The sequence below is a fragment of the Sinocyclocheilus grahami genome, unplaced genomic scaffold, assembly GCF_001515645.1.
Source record: "Sinocyclocheilus grahami isolate Dianchi unplaced genomic scaffold, SAMN03320097.WGS_v1.1 scaffold750.1, whole genome shotgun sequence".
NCBI lineage: Eukaryota > Metazoa > Chordata > Actinopteri > Cypriniformes > Cyprinidae > Sinocyclocheilus > Sinocyclocheilus grahami.
The window spans coordinates 215,167-238,383 of NW_015505929.1; the positions used below are offsets into that span (position 1 = coordinate 215,167).

The 23,217-nt window shown below is 38.4% G+C and overlaps 2 protein-coding genes across 2 annotated transcripts in view; one reads left to right on the forward strand and one right to left on the reverse strand.

Moving 5' to 3' along the window:
* Positions 1-374: 374 nt before the first annotated feature.
* On the reverse strand, positions 375-13,231 carry LOC107560973 (transmembrane protease serine 3-like). The gene is made up of 13 exons (XM_016245285.1): positions 13,084-13,231; positions 11,412-11,694; positions 11,075-11,197; positions 8,984-9,103; positions 8,638-8,761; positions 7,426-7,554; positions 5,873-5,919; positions 5,511-5,676; positions 2,431-2,600; positions 2,226-2,321; positions 1,915-2,042; positions 1,659-1,808; positions 375-544 (listed from the first exon to the last, which is right to left on the reverse strand). Exons 1-13 carry the CDS (start codon positions 13,150-13,152, stop codon positions 521-523), a joined length of 1,629 nt encoding a protein of 542 aa, XP_016100771.1. The 5' UTR covers positions 13,153-13,231; the 3' UTR covers positions 375-520.
* A 7,094-nt stretch (positions 13,232-20,325) lies between these two features.
* Positions 20,326-23,217, forward strand: part of LOC107560980 (pyridoxal kinase) — a 21,765-nt gene continuing 18,873 nt past the window's right edge. The window contains exon 1 of the mRNA XM_016245297.1: positions 20,326-21,081. Within this exon, the coding sequence (XP_016100783.1) occupies positions 21,001-21,081 (81 nt within the window). The 5' untranslated portion in view covers positions 20,326-21,000. The remainder of the gene's footprint in view (positions 21,082-23,217) is intronic.

A 23,217-nucleotide genomic window follows, 5' to 3' on the forward strand; every position in this document is an offset into this window, starting at 1 on the left:
CTTCAGTGACCTGTAACCCTTAGTTAATTTACTGAGAAAGAGTATTGTTTTTCCTGACATGAATTGTATCCGAAATTATAGAGTGAAAGTTATAGAATGAATCATATATATATATATTCTCCTTCATAAAGCCCTGTTCACACCAAGAACGATAACTATAAAGATAACGATATTAGAGTCCACACCAGCAAACGATATCGTCTGTTTATTCCAAGCGCACGTGCGTCTGCCGCATTAAATTCTCGAGCTCGTTACAGCAGGATGGATTCTGATTGGCTGTCAATGTTTTTATCGTTCATCAGCTGGAAAAAATCGTTCTGGAAGTGATTCCAACGATATCGTTTCTCCGTGCCTTTATCATTATAGCTGTGGTGTGGACTCTTTGAGAGAGTCTCTATTGAGAACGATATTTAGAACTATATCTTTATCGTTATCTTTATAGTTATCGTGCTTGGTGTGAACGGGCCTTAAGTCATGTTGGATGTTATGTATTGAAATAGAAGCTCATCCACTAAGATGCTCAGCGCCGCTGATCCTCTTCTTTCTGATTAAAAACAAAACAAAAAAATATATATTATTTGTATTTTCAGAAGGAAACGCCACAAACATTATTAGCAGCTGAGGCACACAGGCAGGTATTCAAAAACCATTTTCAGTTGATTTATCAGTTGAATGCTGAATGTTATATTAATGTGAGTAAATATAGGATTGTGAAATTGTAATATTGAATGTCTTTGATGAAATTAAAACCAAATTGAAAGCTTGTGCTAGTATCAAATTCTGTGTTGGGTCTGCAGTTCAATTTAATGCAGAATAGTCGAGAAGACGCAGTGTTTTACAACACAATCGCCGCTAGATGACTCCAGTGTCCCAGAAACCTTTTCAAAGGTCAAAGAGACTCTGAGGAGCAGGAACTGTGTCAGTTATTCATCAGCACAAACACAGTTAATGAAATATAAATCAGAGTGTTAACTAGCCAATGAGAATAAAGTTCACTTGTCATCCTGTAACTGAATAACACCCCGCCAAAGCTCCTTTACTTACTCAGAGGCCTAGTTAACTATGACTAGTTGGTCTGGTCATTATTAAAATATGGTTTGGATTTGGCAGAAAAAATGTTGCGCTTGAAAGATCTCTTGACTCTTCAATCTGGAATAACACTTCTGTAATTTATAGTTATTTATTTACTTTTTAAGTACTTTTTTTATTTAATTATTTTAATTAAGTAAATGTTATTTTTTTATATACTTATTTTAGTTTGCACCGTTTTAAACATTTGTGTAGGACCTAACAAGCATGAAAAAAGGAAATTAATAATAATATTAATAATCTTAATAATTGGATTTTGTTAATACTTGGATTTTTTTAAATATGAAAAAGTTGGGAGTGCATCCATAGTCAAAGTTCAAAGGAAGTTCAAATGTTCATATGATGAGTGTCCCTCCACATTGAAAAATGTACTACTTTTAATTTACCTTTAAGTAATTCAGCTGATTTAGACATTTCATTTGTGTTACATTGTTTTATGTTTGTGTGACAGATTTTTATTGAAATAAATTAATGGTAGGCCTATAATGTATTGAATATATTATCTAATCGATGTTTGTTTTGAGATGCTATTGACACCATTGTGGAAAATTCATATATATATACAGTACCTCCATTTGTTGCTGAATCCATGTGAGAGCTTCACTTATGCTGGTGTAAATTCCTGGTTTGTTTGCTTGTCCACAGCTCTCAGCCCAGCTGGCTGCCCCCACCAATGTCCACCCGGACCCCTGACAGGCCAGAGGCCCTCCACTGTCCCCCTACAGACAGAAGACTAGGGGTTCAACTAAGGTGCAGATACATTTAAGAGTGCTTACTTTAATAACAGCTATTGTAGTTTATTGCGATGACACTCAGATGCAGTACCTGACATGTTCCAGCACCACCCTCTGAGAATCCTGCACAGATGTTCCAGGAGGTCAGACCCAGTCTGCGGCAGTCTCTGCTGGACCGTAATGGGACCTGAGCGATACGTAGGGACACACTAGCCTCTCCTGCGCGACACACACATGTGTATTCTGAAGAATTGACTTTAAAAATACACTCAGTTGAAAGCAATATAGTTCAACATGCCTTCAAAAGCTGTGAAACTTGTTTACTACAAACATTTACACAATAACTACCAGCCATTCAACTTTTTCTCTATTAAGTGCCCTTAAAAGTGTGCTAACACTCACCACTATCCACTGTGGCTCCCCAGCCTGAGATCAAACACATCTGTCCATCCTCAAAGCTCTCGCCATAACTGGGCAAACAGATGGGTACTACTTGTTCTGGAAAGGGAGAAAAAGGAGATGTATTGTAGTAAAGCCATGATTATATTCCCATTTAAAAGTCTGTTTATACAAATATTTCAGCCCGTGACGAGAAGTAAATTCTTACCATTGAAAGACAGAGGTAGTTTAAGCTTTATTAGCGCTATGTTGTAGCTGAGTCCTCCTGGCCTGTAGTTGGCATGGTAGATGATTTTCTCCACAGAGAGAGCTCCAGCTCCACCCAATGGCTGGTCTATTATCCCAGCATACACGGCCCATAACACTGGCTGAGTAAAGCTTTGAACAAAAAGAATCACAAATTTAAGTACTGGACCATCATAAACTAATCTGGACGAGCCCAGAGCTTGTATAAACTCAGCCGGATCAATATCAGATCAACATAAACTAGTCTGGACCAGCACAGAACCAGTATAAACCAGTTTGGAATGGTACCAGATCAGGATAAATGAGTCTGGACCACTAAAGAACCATACACTATCAAATTTTGCTACAAGTTTGATTGCAACATATAATCATTGCTGTTAATAGTGTTCATCATCTGTTTGATTACGTCATTAACTGAATTTTACCGTACATTTCTACCATATGTACATCAATTTGACATAGTCACCACTTACAAGCTACTACTAAATATATTGTAGAAACGGAATTTTCTGTAAAGCTGCTTTGCAACGATTTGTATCGTGAAAAGTGCAATACAAATAAACTTTAATTGAATTGAAGAACCAGCATGAGTCTAAACCAGTATAGAATAAGTGTAAACCAATCTGGACCAGCACCAGACCAGCATAAACCTGACTGAGCGGACACAAAATCAGTATAAACCAGCCCTGATCACCATCAGTCCTAGTGCAGAACCAGTATAAACCAGTCTGGACCAGCACTAAATCAACATAAACCAGTCTGGGCCAGCACAGAACCAACATAAACCAGTCTGGACCAGCATCTAACTAGCATAAAACAATCCGAACCAGTGTCATAACATTATAAACCAGTCTGAACCAGCACAAAACCACTATAAATCAGTCTGGGCCAGCACCAGACCATCACAAACCAGTCTGGACCAGCGCAGAACCAGTATAAACCAGTCTGAAGTAGCATCCAACTAACATTAAACAATCTGGACCAGCACAGAACCAGCATAATCCAGTCTGAACTACCATCCAACTAGCATAAAACAATCTGGACCAGCACAGAACCACCATAACCCAGTCTGGACTAGGATCCGACTAGCATAGCACAGTCTGGACCAGTACCAGACCATTATAAACCAGTCTGGACCAGGACCAGACCATCATTAACCAGTCTCGACCATCACAGACCCATTATAAACCAATCTGAACCCATCTGGACCAGCACAGAACCACCATAACCCAGTCTGGACTAGGATCCGACTAGCATAGCACAGTCTGGACCAGTACCAGACCATTATAAACCAGTCTGGACCAGGACCAGACCATCATTAACCAGTCTCGACCATCACAGACCCATTATAAACCAATCTGAACTTAATAGTGTTCATCATCTGTTTGATTACGTCATTAACTGAATTTTACCGTACATTTCTACCATATGTACATCAATTTGACATAGTCACCACTTACAAGCTACTACTAAATATATTGTAGAAACTGAATTTTCTGTAAAGCTGCTTTGCAACGATTTGTATCGTGAAAAGTGCAATACAAATAAACTTTAATTGAATTGAAGAACCAGCATGAGTCTAAACCAGTATAGAATAAGTGTAAACCAATCTGGACCAGCACCAGACCAGCATAAACCTGACTGAGCGGACACAAAATCAGTATAAACCAGCCCTGATCACCATCAGTCCTAGTGCAGAACCAGTATAAACCAGTCTGGACCAGCACTAAATCAACATAAACCAGTCTGGGCCAGCACAGAACCAACATAAACCAGTCTGGACCAGCATCTAACTAGCATAAAACAATCCGAACCAGTGTCATAACATTATAAACCAGTCTGAACCAGCACAAAACCACTATAAATCAGTCTGGGCCAGCACCAGACCATCACAAACCAGTCTGGACCAGCGCAGAACCAGTATAAACCAGTCTGAAGTAGCATCCAACTAACATTAAACAATCTGGACCAGCACAGAACCAGCATAATCCAGTCTGAACTACCATCCAACTAGCATAAAACAATCTGGACCAGCACAGAACCACCATAACCCAGTCTGGACTAGGATCCGACTAGCATAGCACAGTCTGGACCAGTACCAGACCATTATAAACCAGTCTGGACTAGCAGCTAGCTTGCATAAAACAGTCTGGATTAGAACCAGATCTTTAGAAACCAGTCTGAACTAGCATCTGACTAGCATAAAACAGTCTGGACCAGTACCAGACCATTATAAACCAGTCTGGACCAGGACCAGACCATCATTAACCAGTCTCGACCATCACAGACCCATTATAAACCAATCTGAACCCATCTGGACCAGCACAGAACCACCATAAACCACCAGTCTGGACTTGAATCCGACTAGCATAGCACAGTCTAGACCAGTACCAAACCATTGTAAACCAGTCTGGACCAGCACCAGACCATTATAAACCAGTCTGGACCAGCACCAGACCATTATAAACCTGTCTGGACTTGCATCTAGCTAGCATAAAACAGTCTGGACCAGAATCAGACCTTTATAAACCAGTCTGGACTAGCATCTGACTAGCATAAACCAGTCTGGACCAGCACCAGACCATCATTAACCAGTCTCAACCATCACAGACCCATTATAAACCAATCTGAACCCATCTGGACCACCACAGAACCACCACAAACCAGTCTGGACTTGCAGCTGACTAGCATAGCACAGTCTGGACCAGTACCAGACCATTATAAACCAGTCTGGACTAGCATCTAGCTAGCATAAATCAGTCTGGACCAGAACCAGACCTTTATAAACCAGTCTGGTGGACTAGCATCTGACTAGCATAAAACAGTCTGAACCAGTACCAGATCATTATAAACCAGTCTGGACCAGGACCAGACCATCATTAACCAGTCTCGACCATCACAGACCCATTATAAACCAATCTGGACCAGCACAGAACCAGTGCAAACCAGTCTATACCAACACCTGATCACCATAAACCAGTCTGGACCAGCACAGAACCAGCTCGAACCTGTTTTCTGCAGCAAGGATGACATGATACTCACCCGTACACACAGTGCGCAGCAGTGAGAATCCAGCGCTCACTGATGACTGATCCTCCACACAGATGCTGGTTCTGGTAATGCAGGCTGACCTGCCACGGGACCAGCCCAGACCTCGACAGATTCCCTCCCACAATACGACTGCGGACGGCTGGCCTGGAGCCACACTCTACACCGCAAAACACAAACTGGATCTGAGTGGAAAACTCACCTAAATTTAGTTTTGCATCACAGGAAAATAGTTAAAAATAGTTATTATAAAATTGCAACATTTATGTTTTCACTGTATTTTTGATCAAATAAATGCAGCCTTGGAGAAGAGAGAGAGAGAAAAGAAAGAAAAAACAATATCATCAAACACTCACCTATACACTTGACAGCAGTCACTACACCAGAAGTGCACTGAGTTTTTCTGGAATAATAGAAAATACACTTTTAGTGCCATCAATATCTTTCTTTCTATCTGAACTACACACAGTTTCATTTCTATGCTTCCATTTACCTTTGTATTAAAAAAGCAAATCAACTATGTCTCATTTAATTTCGGTGTACTCCACACTGAAATTAAATGAGACAAGAGTTGATTTGCTTTTTTCAAGATGGCTTTCTTTAAGACAGAATTGGCTCAAAACCTCTTCTCAGCTGCCAAAAAAAGGCCATTCTGGTGTTCATACATCTGAAGGTTAGAGATCTCGCAGCTTTGGGACTCAGAGACAGTCCTAACTGCTTTATCAGGAACTAAAGATAATTCTGAACATCAATATATCTACAGAAGTACTTCAGATTGTTTGGAGTCAGTATTGAACAATCTGCCATGCAATGCGTCAGTCACTGGACTGATCTTATTTGACAGTCTTTGGCCTGAATAACACTTCCTCAGGCTTGAGTCAATTTGATTTAGATCGGAGAAAACAAGTGATTGTAATGCTCATTTTAAGCTAAGGCACAAGTGCTGTCAATATTAGTTGATTACATTTAAAACTTACATTCATGTTAATTTTGAATTAGACATGAAAAGAAAATGACTCAGTTCAGTAAGGGAGTCATTTGTGACTTTAGTAATTTTTGTAATTTTTGTCAGTAGTTCACTGACAAGCTAGGCGATATCGTGTTCATAATCGAATGCGATTCATCTGCGATTATGAACGCGATATTGCCTAATTGTCAGTGAACTACGGCTCTGTGTAGTAAATGCCGCTCCATCTGAAAGCAGGTGATGGAGATTTACTACTAATCACGGAACCGGCTTTACTGACGAGATGCGCATGACAATCGCATGTGATTAATTGCACAGCCCTACTGTAAGTGATTTGAATCAGAATCATCCAGTCAGTGAATGACTCAGAGTCATTACTATGGTCACAAATGACTCCCTTACTGAACTGTGAGTCATTTTATTTTGAAAATTAACATTTGCATTTTATTTTCTTATTCTCTTAAAGTTCATTATTTTGGCTAATATGTGTGACCATTTAGTTCCGCCTGGAGCCCTGAAAACAATTTTTTTTACATTTTGGAAGGGTACATTTGGTTTCTTTTGCACAAAGGAGTATAAAGGAAAGATAAGGATGTGATATGTGGCCAAGTATGGTGTCCCATACTTGGACTTTGTGCTCTGCATTTAACCCATCCAAGTGCACAGCAGTGAATAGTGGCCACACACACACACACACACGCACACCTTGAACACACCCGGAGCAGTGGGCAGCCATTTTTGTTGTGGCGCCCGGGGAGCAGTTGGGGGTTCAGTGCCTTGCTCAAGGGTCTCACCTCAGTTGTGGTTACTGAAGGTGGAAGAGAGCGCTGGTCATTCACTCCCCCCACCTACAATCCCTGCCGGAACCGAGACTCGACCCACAACCTTTGGGTTACAAGTCTCTAACCATTAGGCCACGACTGCCCCCAAAAGAAGCTTTACCTGAGGTGTGAAGAGTTTTGGATCTTGAAGATGTCTTGAAGGCCTGTTTGGTTGATATTAAGAGCCACTAGATTATTCTGAAAGACTGCTTCAATGGAGGAGATGGGAACATCAGTAGAGCTCACGTAGCTACAATCAGACAGAGGACAACAAAAGAGCAATCATTAGTCAAATGAATTTTCCTTAAATAGCAGGCATGGGAGATGATAATATCGGCTCCGATGTTAGTCAGTGGAGATGAAGAGAATAATTGCAGACCAAGGATCTGAAGTTACTGAGATTATAGTCTGGATCTTTCACAGCTGTCCCACTGAGCAGGACACTGACGGCTGATTCTGTAAATAGCAGACCCCTATGAAAATTACACTAAATTTGTGCTAATTTGTACACCAAAAATGCCATGCAAATTTTTTATTATGAATAATTTTATCATTTTGAAAAAATTTCTAGTTATTATTTTCCAAGCTCTGAAATATTTTATTGGGTAATTAAATAAATAAATATTTTTAAAAGGTAATTTTCCTTAATCTTTATCCAGTAATTCACAAATAGCTGGAAAGGTCATTAATTCATTGGTCAAAAAGAGTAGGAACCCTGAAGAACATTCGGCTCTTGAAACCTAGTTTCCCATCCATGTTTGATTGTGTCATTTAGTTCAGGTGTGTGTCAGTAATTATCTTCATTAGCTTCTGTACTTATAGTTCAGTCTGTTCCATTAGTCCATCAGTCTGTTCCATTTTGTGTGGTATTGAATGTCGATGTTGCTGTATGTGATGTGCTACGTGTGTCTCCTGTCTGCCGTTGTGGATTTACCCCCGTGTGGATTATATTAAATACTGTTTGAATTCATCTCCTTCTTCGTGCACTCCTCATTCACCGTAGCGTGACATTATCATTACATCAGATGTACCAGATGAAAAAAAAGACAAAAACTGTACACATCCAGCAGGCAAAAAGCTCAATGAGGGTGCTCAATCACAAAAGTCTGAAAACGTCAGCAAACCAGAGCTCTAAAAGTAGAAAAATAATTTAATGCATGCGATATTTCAAGCCATATGGTCTGATGAAGAGCTGTTCACTGTCAGTGTTGCTGTACATGTATTTTTTATTTATTTTTTTCTACTTTTGAATCTCTGGGGTGCCAAATTGTTCTTAAGACCAAATATACCAGAGGAATATAATTGTCTGATAGTACATTGTAATTCTTTGTACCTGTTGTATCCCAGTTGTCTGCAGGCTACAGAGCCCAGGTGAGAATCCCAGCCTTCAGAGCACACAGTCCTCCATGAGCCCCTACTGAACACCTGCAGAACAGAGTTCCTGCCACTCACACGCACTGAGAGAGAGAGAGACAGAGAGGTTAGGGTCAGGTTTGAGGATTGGGAAAGATTAGCTCATGGGGACAAAATTGGTGTCAAAGTTGATCGTATGTAATTTTTTCTTTGAAATCATTTAGAGTATGGATTAACAGAAATGTGTACTGAAACAATAAATAGAGTCGATATATATGTTATATGTTGATTTTAAGGTCAAGAAGAGAAGGATAGGATCAACCCACCACAGTTGAGCTCGTCTTCTCCATCTCCACAGTCCTCGACTCCATCACACACAGCATTTCTGCTGATACACTGAACCGATGACAAACAGCGGAACTTTCCTGAGCAACTCTTCAGACCCACTGGAGAAAAGGAGATTGAATGCATGATGGTGACAAACACACACACACACACTCCTGTCTAAAGGAAGTTTACACAACCATCTGTCGTCATAGAGCAGGGTGGAGCTCATTAAACATTTACAGTTCCCACTGCTCAGGATCAGTTTCATTTAATAAGGAGGGTACTTACTTACCTTCACACACACATATATTTTCTTGCCATGGTGGGGAATTGCTTTTGACTTCTCTTGTCTATTACTAAGCTGATTGTAATTCTACTGTCTATTAATATTTTTTCCCATAAGCCTATACCTGACCCTAACACATTTAAATTTTTTTTCCATTTAGACATTATATAGTTTGTCAAGTTTAAGTTTGTAAGGTTTAGGCAAATCTGCCCAAACACAAGTTAATATATTTGTATATTTGGAATCATTAAGTTTTTTTTTTAAAGTAAAAAATGTTATATTGTGAAACATTATTACAACTTAAAATAACATTTTTTTTTTTTATTTTAATATATTTTAAAATGTAACTTATTTCTGTGATGACAAAGCTGGATTTTCATCATTACTCCGGTCTTCAATGTCAAAAATTATTATTATATGATTATTTGCTGCTCAAGAAACAATTTAGTATTGTTTTATATTATTATTGGAAAATGTAATAATTTTTTTCTTCAGGATTGTTGGGACAGAGGCAAAATAAAAAACGAAGAGGTTATAAAATATCCACGTTAAACTGTTTTGAAACGGTTCACAGTAAGCAGGTGAATTGGTAATAGGTCAAGGTATATTGTTTGGGTATAAAAGAAGCATTTCAGTCTTTGCAAGCAACGCTGTATCGTGGCTCATCACTTTGTGCCAGATTTCACGAGAGAAGTGTCAAACAAATCAAAAATCACATTTCGCAATGCAAAATTGCAAAGAATTTAGGTCTTTCACCAACTACCACACGTAATATTGTGAAAAGATTCGGGGAATCCAGAGAAATCACAGTACATGTAGGGCAAGGCAGGAAACCTCAGTTGAATGTGCTTTACCTTTGAGCCCTCAGATGGCATTGCATAAGAAACCGTCATGCCGTGGTGTTAAATATAGCCACATGGGCTCAGGAGTACTTCAGAAAACCACTGTCATTTACCACAGTCTGCTGCTGCATCAAGAAATGCAACTTGAATCTCTGTTACTCTAGGAGAAAGCTATACATCAGTTCTATGCAGCAATGCTGCCGGGTTCTCTGGGCCAGAGCTCATCTCAGATAGTCAATAAGACCACGTTTCAACTTGTTTCCGGAAAAAATGGATTTCAAGTTTTCAGTCCCAAAGACCAAAGGGTCCATCCAGACTTTCACAGAGTGAATGTGCTAGACTGGCCAGCAGATCTATCTCCTACTGAAAATGTATGGCTCATCATGAAAAGGAAAATCAGACAATGATGATCACGGACTGCTGAGCATCTGAAGTCTTGTATCAAGCCAGATTGGACAAATATTTTACTTACAGAACTTTAACAATTAGTATCCTCAATTCCTAAACAATTAAAAACATTGTAATTAAAAGGACCGTTGACGTGACACAGTGTTAAACATGCCTCTGTCCCAACTTTTTGCAGCTGTCAAAATCTAAATTTGTTCATATTTACAAAATAAATTTACCTTGGTCAAGTGAAAACTTTGGAAATCTTTTCTTTGTACTTTTGTCAATTAAATAAAAGTTAAAGAGAATGAACAAATCACAGATGCTTGATTTTATTGTATTTTACAAAATGTCCCAGCTTCTCTGGAATTGCGGTTGTAGAATGATTTCTGAATACCGGCAATATAATACAATGCTGCCATCACAGGAATAAACTACATTTATATGAATATATCATCATTTTTTCAATTGAAGATGTCTCTGGACATCCCTAAAGGCAGGTTTGGTAAGATTTAAATAACCTCTGGAGGACAATTTTGCTCCCAAATTCCAAAAAAAAAAAAACACAGACTCACCTCCCAAACCTATTCCTAGAACCAGAACCAAGACAATAAGCAATCCCAAGATGATGAGCAGAGCCAGCAATCTGCGAGACACATATGGCCAACACAAAGACTTCAAGTCTGACAGTCTTTCTCCTGAGAGACAGAGAGAGGGAGGGAGACGGCTGAATGAAATCAGTCTGCTAAAGGCCAGAGCTGCCAGCGGAGTAAGACTGATTAGATCACTGTTAGCACCTTAAGTGTCCGTCCTCTAACCCCTGTGTAACTGGCCGTGTAAAGCACATGCTGAAGCCATTTCAGATTGTACTTACTCAATGTGACACACCAAGAAAGTGAGAAGCCTGCTTACCGTCCAAGAAGGGCTGGACCTTGATGACGGGCACACCTGGGCTGGGTGGGATCTGAATGTTATGGGCTTTATACACAGGCAGTGGAGCGGACGCCACGACGGGCAGCTCAACGGGGACATGAGGGTCCTGCGAGTCTGGGTCGTAGAAGTGACTGGAATGGCTGTTTTGACTGCTGAAGGAACTCACATTGAACGTGGTGGGCGTCTCGACAACAGGAAGGTCCTCTTCTGTGACTGAGACTAACTCAAGAGCACCAGATTCAGTGCCGTCCTCTACCGCATCCTGAGAGCGTGCGAGAACAATGACAAATAAGAGACACTTTTAAATTATACCAAGGAATGCACAAACAGTCAAACCTTTGGAAGTAATTAAGTTTTTTATGATTTAATGATCACCAAGGGTGCATTTATTTGATTAAAAATACAGTGAAACAGTAATATTATTAGAATTTAAAATAACAGTTTTTCTTTTGTTTGAATATGTTTTAAATTTAAATTTATTCATGTGATGACAAAGCTGAATTTTCAGCATCATTACTCCAGTCTTCAGTGTCACATGATCTTTTAGAATTGTATATGCTGATTTACTGCTCAGGAAACATTTCTTATTCATTGTATTATCATTATATGAAAATGGCTCTATTTATTCTTTGATTAATACAAAACTCAAAAGAACAGTGTTTATTTGAAATAGAAATATTTTGTAACATTATAAATTTCTTCATTGTAATGCATCCTTTCTGAATTAAAGTAGCCTATTTTTTTTTTAATAGTAGTGCATCAGCGATTTCTATAAAAATATTAAGTAGCACAACTGTTTCCAATCATGTGATAATGTGACACTGAAGACTGAAGTAATGGCTGCTGAAAATTAATCTTGGCCATCACATGAATAAATTGCATTTACAAAAAAATAATACAATAGAAAACAGCTATTTTAAATTGTAATAACATTTCACAATATTACAGTTTTTTGTATTTTTGATCAAATAAATGCAATAAGAGACTCCTTTCAAAGCATTAAAAAATCTAAATGATTCCAAACTTTCGACCAGTAGTGTATATTTATGGGGGGGGAAATAATTATGTTTTTGGTGATGCTTAAAGTAAAAAAAAGAATTTAAAAAATCAGCAATTAAAAGAAAAATTTAATTCTTGAAACAAAGAAATACTGCTATTAGTTGTTTGGCATAATCTATTATTGTTTAGCATATTAAAAAATAAGCAGCGAGGCTATTTGGTTTTGAAATATAAGTAATAAATGTCCACCAAATCAAAACCATTTTGTAGTGTGTAAGTCACATGCAGGAAGAAAGAAACCCAGACAGGCAGAAACACCTTTAGACCCTTAGTTAGTTAAACAAACAAATAAATACTTTGAACTTTGATATTTACAGAAAAGGCATGCTTCATTAAAAAATGAAAAAGATAGATGTCAGCACAAAAAAAACAGTAGTGGAAAAATATGTTTGAAAGCTTACTGACCAAGTTGTACATGCAAGTGTATTCAGTGTTTAATGACAAAAAAGCGGGTGCATGATGGAAAGTGTGACAGCAGAGGATATGTGGGAGCTGCTGTGATAGACCCAGCTTGTCAACCTTGATATAATTTAAAAGTGTCTGAGACACAAGGACATCCGCAAACACTGTGACATGTTGAATGCTCCCTTACCCTCTCCTGTCGGCTTCCTCCCTGTGAAACGGGCCGCTCCGTCTCTCCTGCTGTCTGGGAAGAAGCCATGACTCTGCTCTCGTCCTCTCATCTTCACTCCATCTTGGATGACAGTGACATCGATCCACTTAGGAAGTGAAAAAGTGATCTTGGGAATTCAAGGCCCTCAGTCAGTTTAATCCTTGTCAGAAAGAATGAAGAATGAATTATTTCCCAGCGAGTCCAAATCCAAGTAACTGCCTGTGAAATTAACTTTTGAGAAATTGAGAAATGAAGGGGATAATTTGAAGGTGACTAACTAGAGCGCTACAGATCTGTCCTTCTGAGTGACTTCATATCATATTCTTGTCCCTCTCTCTCTCTCTCTCTCTCTCTTTCTCTGCCACACCTGCTCTTGAGCTCAAAGTGACACCTGAGCAGGTGTGCAGCAGTGTTTTGTCGTCTCACTACAGCTGTGGATCAGGTAATGCTGGACAGTCTCAGCTTCTGAGGTCCGGTTACACTGAAAGGTCAGGCAGGAGCGCCAAGCACCAAAAGGTCATCAGTCTTTAGGCTGTTCCCTAACTGAACCTCCAGGGCCCATAATTATATTCATCAAGGACCTTGCGGTTTCTAGATCTGTTTCTTTAAATAGATTCAAACCCAATTAAAGAACAACTTTTATTATTAACTTAAATTTTTAGTTTCTGAAAATTTGTTTTGATATTTTTATAGGGCTTAAAGTAAAAAAGAAAAAAAAAACATGGGCGTTCAGAGACTTTAATAAAGAAAAAAAGTAAAAGACTGAAATGAACTGAAAAAAACATGAAACATTATATTTTTCATTAAAAACACGAAACATATGATAAACATATTTTTGATAATGTATTAATTAATTTATTTTGTGTGTGTGCTTAAAGCAAAATATATCTAGGTGATCAGAGAATGGTGAAAACCCCACAATTTTGTTCATTTTCTTCACAATTGTTTTCATATCAAAGAGTTTCTCAATGTATGTTATATGTATATATTCTATTCTATAAAAAAAATACATTAAAATGCAATTCAAAAGCAAAGTAAAAACATCTATATGTTCAGATAAAAAAATATATATTTTTAAAGCAATACTATTGGACATTTTCTTTATAGATGCAAAAACAACAATAAATAAATGGAGTAAGTAAAAGTAAAAAATGTCTACATGTTTGTAGATTGTAATAAAAGAAAAAAATCTTGTTAGAAGACTGAATTTTTGGGGGGGGAAATGTTTGGCATAATGTAATACTGTTTAGCGCAGTAAAAATAATCAGTAAGGCTCTACTAGTAATAAATATCCACAATGTTTAGAGTAAAGCAGGAAGCTATTTTATTGTGACAAGAAACCTATAGGCAGGCAGAAACCTCTTTATCTTAAATAAATACATACATACATAAATGTGTGGAAGCTCGATGATTTAAATTGTATATTCAAGCATATTCAACGTGTAATGAAATGTCTTTTTGTCATCAAATGACAAATGATTAAATGAAATGTCATTAAATCTACAAATCATTGGATGTGTTCAGGTTGTTCATTATGTGGGTGACACAGTTAACGAGTGTCATTACATCAGACTAATGCTGAGAGCCCTTGTTAGTTTTCCATCATGCTCTGAGAGCTGTATCTGGTGTCCTGGTGTCTTTTTTACGCCGTGTTTCTGAGATACATTAGAACATACTGGTAAAAAATGTATAGCCTGAATGCACTGTAAGTCGCTTTGGATAAAAGCGTCTGCTAAATGCATTTATTATTATTATTATTAATTCAATTAAATGATAAATTATAACTTCCAGTGATCCTGCGACGGACACACGCACCGTCGCGTTCTCACCAGCAGAAGTCGCATCGTTGCTCGGGCTTTCAGGCAGCTGTTCATGAGTCAGCGGTCTTCTCGATTGTTACGGGTGAAGTGGGCTCTGTAGCAGTGAGGATTCACGTTAACCGATTTTTGCGCGGTTATAATCCGGTCCTCCCTCTCTCGCGCGCAGTCACGACTACTGGATAATCTGAGATGCGTTTGACTCAGCAGCCATAGACTGACAGAAACAGAGGCCAAATATACAGTGGCATTTATAGTTTCAAAACGTTACTAACTGTTGCCTCCAGTGGAAGATCCAGATCATTCATTTTCAGCCATGTGGTCTGTTAATGGTGTGTTTTATTAAAGGGGTCATATGATGTTGCTAAAAAGAACATTATTTTGTGTATTTGGTGTAATGAAATGTGTTTATGCAGTTTAAGGTTCAAAAAACACATTATTTTCCACATACTGTACATTATTTTTTCTCCTCTATGCCCCGCCTTTCTGAAACGCATCGATTTTTACAAAGCTCATCGGTCTGAAAAGCGAGGTGTGCTGTGATTGGCCAGCTATCCAGTGCGTTGTGATTGGCCGAATACCTCAAGCGTGTGACGGAAATGTTACGCCCCTTACCATACTGTGATGCCCTGTCCCGGCCGGAGAGCGATGAGTAAAACCCATTATAAACGAGGCATTTGTTGCATCCAGTGGGGACATAATTACAGATTATAATGACTTAGGGGCCATTCACATATCACGCTCAAGTTCGTTATTTCAAATGAAGACGCGCAGCAGGCGCGCTCATAATGGAAGCGACGCGGTCGCGACGCGCACGTGGTGCGACGCGTTCATTTTTACCAGGAGCGTCCGCGCCGCATCGAGATAAAACATTTCAACTTTTCAGAATGCCACAAGCGCACCGCGGGTCATGTGACAAGAACCAACCAATCAGCTTCATCTTTTCCCGTAACAGCATTGAAACTCAGTCAAGATGAAGGAACAGCTGATCATTGCTGTACAGGGATAGCCATTTTTATATAAATTTAGTAGCAGAGTTACTGCAAGCGATTTTTAGTGTTGCAAATCCATTTATCCTTTGCTGAAACTTCCGAGTCTTCATGGAGAGCGCAGGCCATGGTTGCTTAGCAACGGCAGACGCCTCCGGAGCGCAAGCGCCTGAACACTTTAGAAAAAAAGCAGAAAGCAGCGCGCCTAGCGTTTCCCACGCGATGGCCCCTTATACTGTCTTTTTACGTGTTGCGTTGCATCGCGCCGCGTGTGACAAGAACCAACCAATCAGCTTCATCTTTTCCCGTAACAGCATTGAAAGCTCAGTCAAGATGAAGGAACAGCTGATCATTGCTGTACAGGGATAGCCATTTTTATATAAATTTAGTAGCAGAGCGACTGCAAGCGATTTTTAGTGTTGCAAATCCATTTATCCTTTGCTGAAACTTCCGAGTCTTCATGGAGAGCGCAGGCCATGGTTGCTTAGCAACGGCAGACGCCTCCGGAGCGCAAGCGCCTGAACACTTTAGAAAAAAAGCAGAAAGCAGCGCGCCTAGCGTTTCCCACGCGATGGCCCCTTATACTGTCTTTTTACGTGTTGCGTTGCATCGCGCCGCGTAAACATAAAACCATGTCTGCATTTGTGATCGGAGAAATTATAAACAATTTTTCTTTGCGTGAACATTTGGGCGGCGTCATGCAAATCTTCCCCGAGCCGTTTTAGGTAGGCGTGGCTGACTCTTAACTTTTATGAAGAATATCTCTTTGGATTTGAGACTTTAGTCTTTGCAACTTTACAGATCTTCTTTATGCACCAAGAGCTTGTAACACTCCAAAGAGAAAGGACAAATTTAAATCGCATCATATGACCCCTTTAATAAAATATAGGCTAAATTATTCATCTCTCATCATGAAAACGTAACATGACATGTATATTATAACAAATTCGTTATTTCGTATGAGAAACAGTTCATTCAGCCTTGAAATGTTTCTGATCACTTATTAAAATTATTTTAAAATACATATTGGAGTCCATATTATGTTGGGAGTGTGTTTCTATACTTAGTTACACTTGTGCAAAATGTGCACAAAAATATCCCCAGACACAAAATCAATTGTTTTAAGGACAATTACTCAAAAGGAAATGTGGCTGATAAATAAAGGAAAATAGTATATTTCACTAGAAAATAAGAAATTGTTACTTTGTTACTTTTAATTAGAGCTAGTCCCTCAGAGTTTGCTTTATTTTATACATATGCTATCGTTTAAATAGCTCTTAAAATGATAAAATGATGATCATTCTTTGTAGCACCTTAGAAAAGGGATAGAGAAACATTCTCTCAGTATCTCACCTTTCACTGAGGCCAGACAAACCGCTCTGACCTCGTACGTTTAGATTCACAGTGAGGTAGGCAACATGCCAAAGATAAAAAAGATGAACTAAAGCCTGAAGCTGCCAGCCCACCTGTCCAAAAATAGTCCTGACCTGAGGCTTTGCATACGAGTCAGAATATTTTAGTTTCAGTGGACAATAAAGTACATAGGGCATTTAGGATAGTGGTTTTATACCTTAAATATTCAATAGAATATGTATTAACCCTCTAAAGCCTGATATATGAAATAATAGTCAGAAAGATCTAATTGATTTGAAATGGAACCGTTTATTGAACAAGAAAATAAAAATGCATTTTTGTTGTCTTTTATGGCTCATATAGTATGATATGAGAATATGGAACTCATATTCAAGGAGGAAAAACACCTCGGTGTTATTCAGAGGCCCAAACTGAGCAAAAATATGCGGTTTATTGCAGATTTTATTTTATTTATATGGCCAAATGAAATTCTGATAAATGGAGATCTTTATACATATGAGTTGTCACTCTATATCTCCCAATAATATGTCTTAAGATATTTATATGCTTAGTGTTATGATCGAAGCGCTGTCGTTTTTATTGTCAGGGGAAAAACATAATACAATACATAACTGAGAAATACAAATGAATGTTACACAAAAATCTGATTCTGAAATAAATAAAGAATCAAGTAGCCTAAACCTAAGTTGCCATCTTGAAATATTAATGCCAATATAAAAGTTATTCTTTTATACTTTCATTGAAAAATTTCACAGCAAAAAGACACGTACACCACGACCTGAAGGTGGACATTTGTACAATTATAGGCTACTAAAAGGCTTTTTACTTTCAAAAACGTATCAATTATCTTTCAGATAACAGAACACTTAGCCTATCAAATATGATACAGTAGGCTTTAGGGTGACATATGTAAATCAGCACAATTATAATATGTAATTTAGGGGACGCATTAAGTAAATTACTGAGGCATTTTATGTATTGTTTGTTTGTCTGTTCAAGGGACACTTAGAATTGAATTTAAAACAATTTATTAGAGAAAAAAAGAATAAAGCAACAGAATTGATTTTCATGGATAGAGGCGGATAGACTTCACAGGCTGCCGACAGCGGTGACGTCACACAGCACCCATTCACGGCTTGACGTCACCGCCGACAGCGCTAATGATTGGCGGATTCTAGAGCGCGTCTTTGTGTAGAAGGACCCCGCTTCCGCAACTCTGCAGGCTTCGGGTTATTGCGCTAATGCATCAAACAATTTTTCTTTGCGTGAACATTTGGGCGGCGTTATGCAAATCTTCCCACATCGTGACGTAGACATGTTAGAACGAGCCGTTTTAGGTAGGCGTGGCTGACTCTTAACTTTTATGAAGAATATCTCTTTGGATTTGAGACTTTAGTCTTTGCAACTTTACAGATCTTCTTTATGCACCAAGAGCTTGTAACACTCCAAAGAGAAAGGACAAATTTAAATCGCATCATATGACCCCTTTAATAAAATATAGGCTAAATTATTCATCTCTCATCATGAAAACGTAACATGACATGTATATTATAACAAATTCGTTATTTCGTATGAGAAACAGTTCATTCAGCCTTGAAATGTTTCTGATCACTTATTAAAATTATTTTAAAATACATATTGGAGTCCATATTATGTTGGGAGTGTGTTTCTATACTTAGTTACACTTGTGCAAAATGTGCACAAAAATATCCCCAGACACAAAATCAATTGTTTTAAGGACAATTACTCAAAAGGAAATGTGGCTGATAAATAAAGGAAAATAGTATATTTCACTAGAAAATAAGAAATTGTTACTTTTAGGGGTGAGATTAGAGCTAGTCCCTCAGAGTTTGCTTTATTTTATACATATGCTATCGTTTAAATAGCTCTTAAAATGATTCATTTTCGATCATTCTTTGTAGCACCTTAGAAAAGGGATAGAGAAACATTCTCTCAGTATCTCACCTTTCACTGAGGCCAGACAAACCGCTCTGACCTCGTACGTTTAGATTCACAGTGAGGTAGGCAACATGCCAAAGATAAAAAAGATGAACTAAAGCCTGAAGCTGCCAGCCCACCTGTCCAAAAATAGTCCTGACCTGAGGCTTTGCATACGAGTCAGAATATTTTAGTTTCAGTGGACAATAAAGTACATAGGGCATTTAGGATAGTGGTTTTATACCTTAAATATTCAATAGAATATGTATTAACCCTCTAAAGCCTGATATATGAAATAATAGTCAGAAAGATCTAATTGATTTGAAATGGAACCGTTTATTGAACAAGAAAATAAAAATGCATTTTTGTTGTCTTTTATGGCTCATATAGTATGATATGAGAATATGGAACTCATATTCAAGGAGGAAAAACACCTCGGTGTTATTCAGAGGCCCAAACTGAGCAAAAATATGCGGTTTATTGCAGATTTTATTTTATTTATATGGCCAAATGAAATTCTGATAAATGGAGATCTTTATACATATGAGTTGTCACTCTATATCTCCCAATAATATGTCTTAAGATATTTATATGCTTAGTGTTATGATCGAAGCGCTGTCGTTTTTATTGTCAGGGGAAAAACATAATACAATACATAACTGAGAAATACAAATGAATGTTACACAAAAATCTGATTCTGAAATAAATAAAGAATCAAGTAGCCTAAACCTAAGTTGCCATCTTGAAATATTAATGCCAATATAAAAGTTATTCTTTTATACTTTCATTGAAAAATTTCACAGCAAAAAGACACGTACACCACGACCTGAAGGTGGACATTTGTACAATTATAGGCTACTAAAAGGCTTTTTACTTTCAAAAACGTATCAATTATCTTTCAGATAACAGAACACTTAGCCTATCAAATATGATACAGTAGGCTTTAGGGTGACATATGTAAATCAGCACAATTATAATATGTAATTTAGGGGACGCATTAAGTAAATTACTGAGGCATTTTATGTATTGTTTGTTTGTCTGTTCAAGGGACACTTAGAATTGAATTTAAAACAATTTATTAGAGAAAAAAAGAATAAAGCAACAGAATTGATTTTCATGGATAGAGGCGGATAGACTTCACAGGCTGCCGACAGCGGTGACGTCACACAGCACCCATTCACGGCTTGACGTCACCGCCGACAGCGCTAATGATTGGCGGATTCTAGAGCGCGTCTTTGTGTAGAAGGACCCCGCTTCCGCAACTCTGCAGGCTTCGGGTTATTGCGCTAATGCATCGCTGACTGTATAACACGCCATTTCTTAAGGAGCGCACAAACTGCGCCGTTTCTCAAAAATAAGCGAAAGACAATAAATGCATTTATCTTCCATATAAATCCAGCACCTCCTAATACTCAGTTCCCAAAGCAATCTGGATGTATTGAGGGTTCACCTTGGTTTATATGACGGATGCACGTTGATCTTCTCAGCCCATTCTTCTCTATCTCAATGCATGATAAATCTAGCCCACGGCGGACACGAGCGTCGTCGTGATGTCAGTGGATTTTAGGTGCCCCCTCAGGATGCCTGAGTAGTTGCGCTCGCTGCCAATGAGCGTCTCCAGTGTGAGTGTCCTTCATTTCTCTGTCTGGCTAGAGAACTTGCCACCACGGACTCTAATCTGGATTTAAATCGGAAAGAAAAGCACCTCTCCGGTTCGCCGCTGCCCCTCGATCGCCTGACATTCTGGAGCGTCTAAAACCAGTTTAACCGAGCGCGACATGGAGTGCCGAGTGCTGTCGATTCAGAGTCATGTCGTGAGAGGATACGTGGGAAATAAATCCGCATCCTTTCCGTTACAGGTGAGCATCGTTCATCCGAGGCTCGCGACGGCTGGAGCGGCACGATACACTCGTGATAATTGTTCTGTTCTGGTGCATGACAGCGTGCTGGTGCTGGAGAAGGGAAAGGTCACATGGTCAACATTCCCTTGCATGCTGTTCTTGTGCAATTTGAGATTTTTATGTAGTAAACTTCCCTTATGCCAGATCTAGACTATTGCATTTGCAGAACTTGGCCTCTTGATGCTGGTCGCAGTGATATACGAGGCTGAATTTAAAATATGCTCCTATTAATAGTAACTTGGTTAATTGATTGTCACAAACACTTAAAGCTCTGGTAAAGAGGCTCGTGCTGTCGAAACACCGGCACGGTAAATTGCAACACGGCGGCTGTCGCCAAAGCCAGGAGTGAGTGACACTGCCGTTAATCAACGTTAACCATCACCAGAAATGATTGGGATATCGTTGAATCTCGGTTTCTGAAAGATCATTTGGCATGAGGGATCGCGCCGCGTCCAAACCATTAAATCGGGCTCATTAGGTTTTGAATGTCTCCAGCTGTCCTCATGCCATCAGAAAGCGGCTCTTCTTGTGACTCGAGCCCCTCTTCTGCACGCTCGCGCTGCTGGCCTGTTTCCCAGACTGACGTCACAGCCGGGACACTCCAGCGAAATCGTGACATTTTTCTTTGCAAGGCTCTTCCAGCCGTGTCTAAAACCCTCGCTCGCGCATCCTGCGTTTTAATGTTTCATCTTTAAACTTTTGAGTCAGCGTGTGACTTTTGAGTCAGAGAGTGCTAGATTAACCCTCATGTTTTGGAAATGTCTTCAGGTTGGGTTCCCAAAAAGCCAAATCTGTACGTGATGTAAATACTATTAGTGCTGCTAGTAAGTGAAGTTAACCTTTCATTTTCCCTCAGAAATCTTTCAATATGTTCCTTTATATATACCCAATAAAGCTTGAACTTTTCTGACTAATATATGTATGTATATGTATATGTGTGTATATATATATATATATATATGTGTGTGTATATGTGTGTGTGCTAAAACCCTCGCTCGCGCATCCTGCGTTTTAATGTTTCATCTTTAAACTTTTGAGTCAGCGTGTGACTTTTGAGTCAGAGAGTGCTAGATTAACCCTCATGTTTTGGAAATGTCTTCAGGTTGGGTTCCCAAAAAGCCAAATCTGTACGTGATGTAAATACTATTAGTGCTGCTAGTAAGTGAAGTTAACCTTTCATTTTCCCTCAGAAATCTTTCAATATGTTCCTTTATATATATACCCAATAAAGCTTTAACTTTTCTGACTAATATATGTATGTATATGTATATGTGTATGTATGTATGTGTGTGTGACCCTGGACCACAAAACCAGTCATAAGAGTCCATTTTTTAAAAATTAGTTAGGATAGAACAGTATTTGGCTGAGATACAACTATTTGAAAATCTGGAATCTGAGGGTGCAAAAAATCTAAATATTGAGAAAATTGTCTTTAAAGTTGTCCAAATGAAGTTCTTAGCAATGCATATTACTAATCAAAAATTATGTTTTGATATATTTACGATAGGAAATTGAAAAAAATATCTTCATGGAACATGATCTTTACTTATTATCCTAATGGTTTTTGTCATAAAAGAAAAGTGTATAATTTTGTCCCATACAATGTATCCTTGGCTATTGCTACAAATATATCCATGCTGCTTATGACTGGTTTTGTGGTCCAGGGTCTCTCTCTCTCTCTCTCTATCTATCTATCTATCTATCTATCTATCTATCTATCTATCTCTCTCTCTATCTCTCTCTCTCTCTCTCTCTCAATTTCAATTTCAATTCAATTCAATTTAAGAGTGCTTTATTGGCATGACAAAAATTATACATTTGTATTGCCAAAGCAATTGCAGCTGGACTGCTCACAAATAGTACACATGTATTAACAGAAAGAAAAATAATAATATAATAATAATATATAAAAAGTATTAAACGTAGTGTAAAATTAATTACTAATGTATAAGTATATAAACTAGAAATAAAATTAAAATAAGTGATTAGACAGATTTACAGAAGCAAAATGTACATCTAAGTAATATAATACAGTAATATGGCATAATATAATGTAGATGTGCTGGAAACATCAGATCAGGGCAGGGTGAGTGT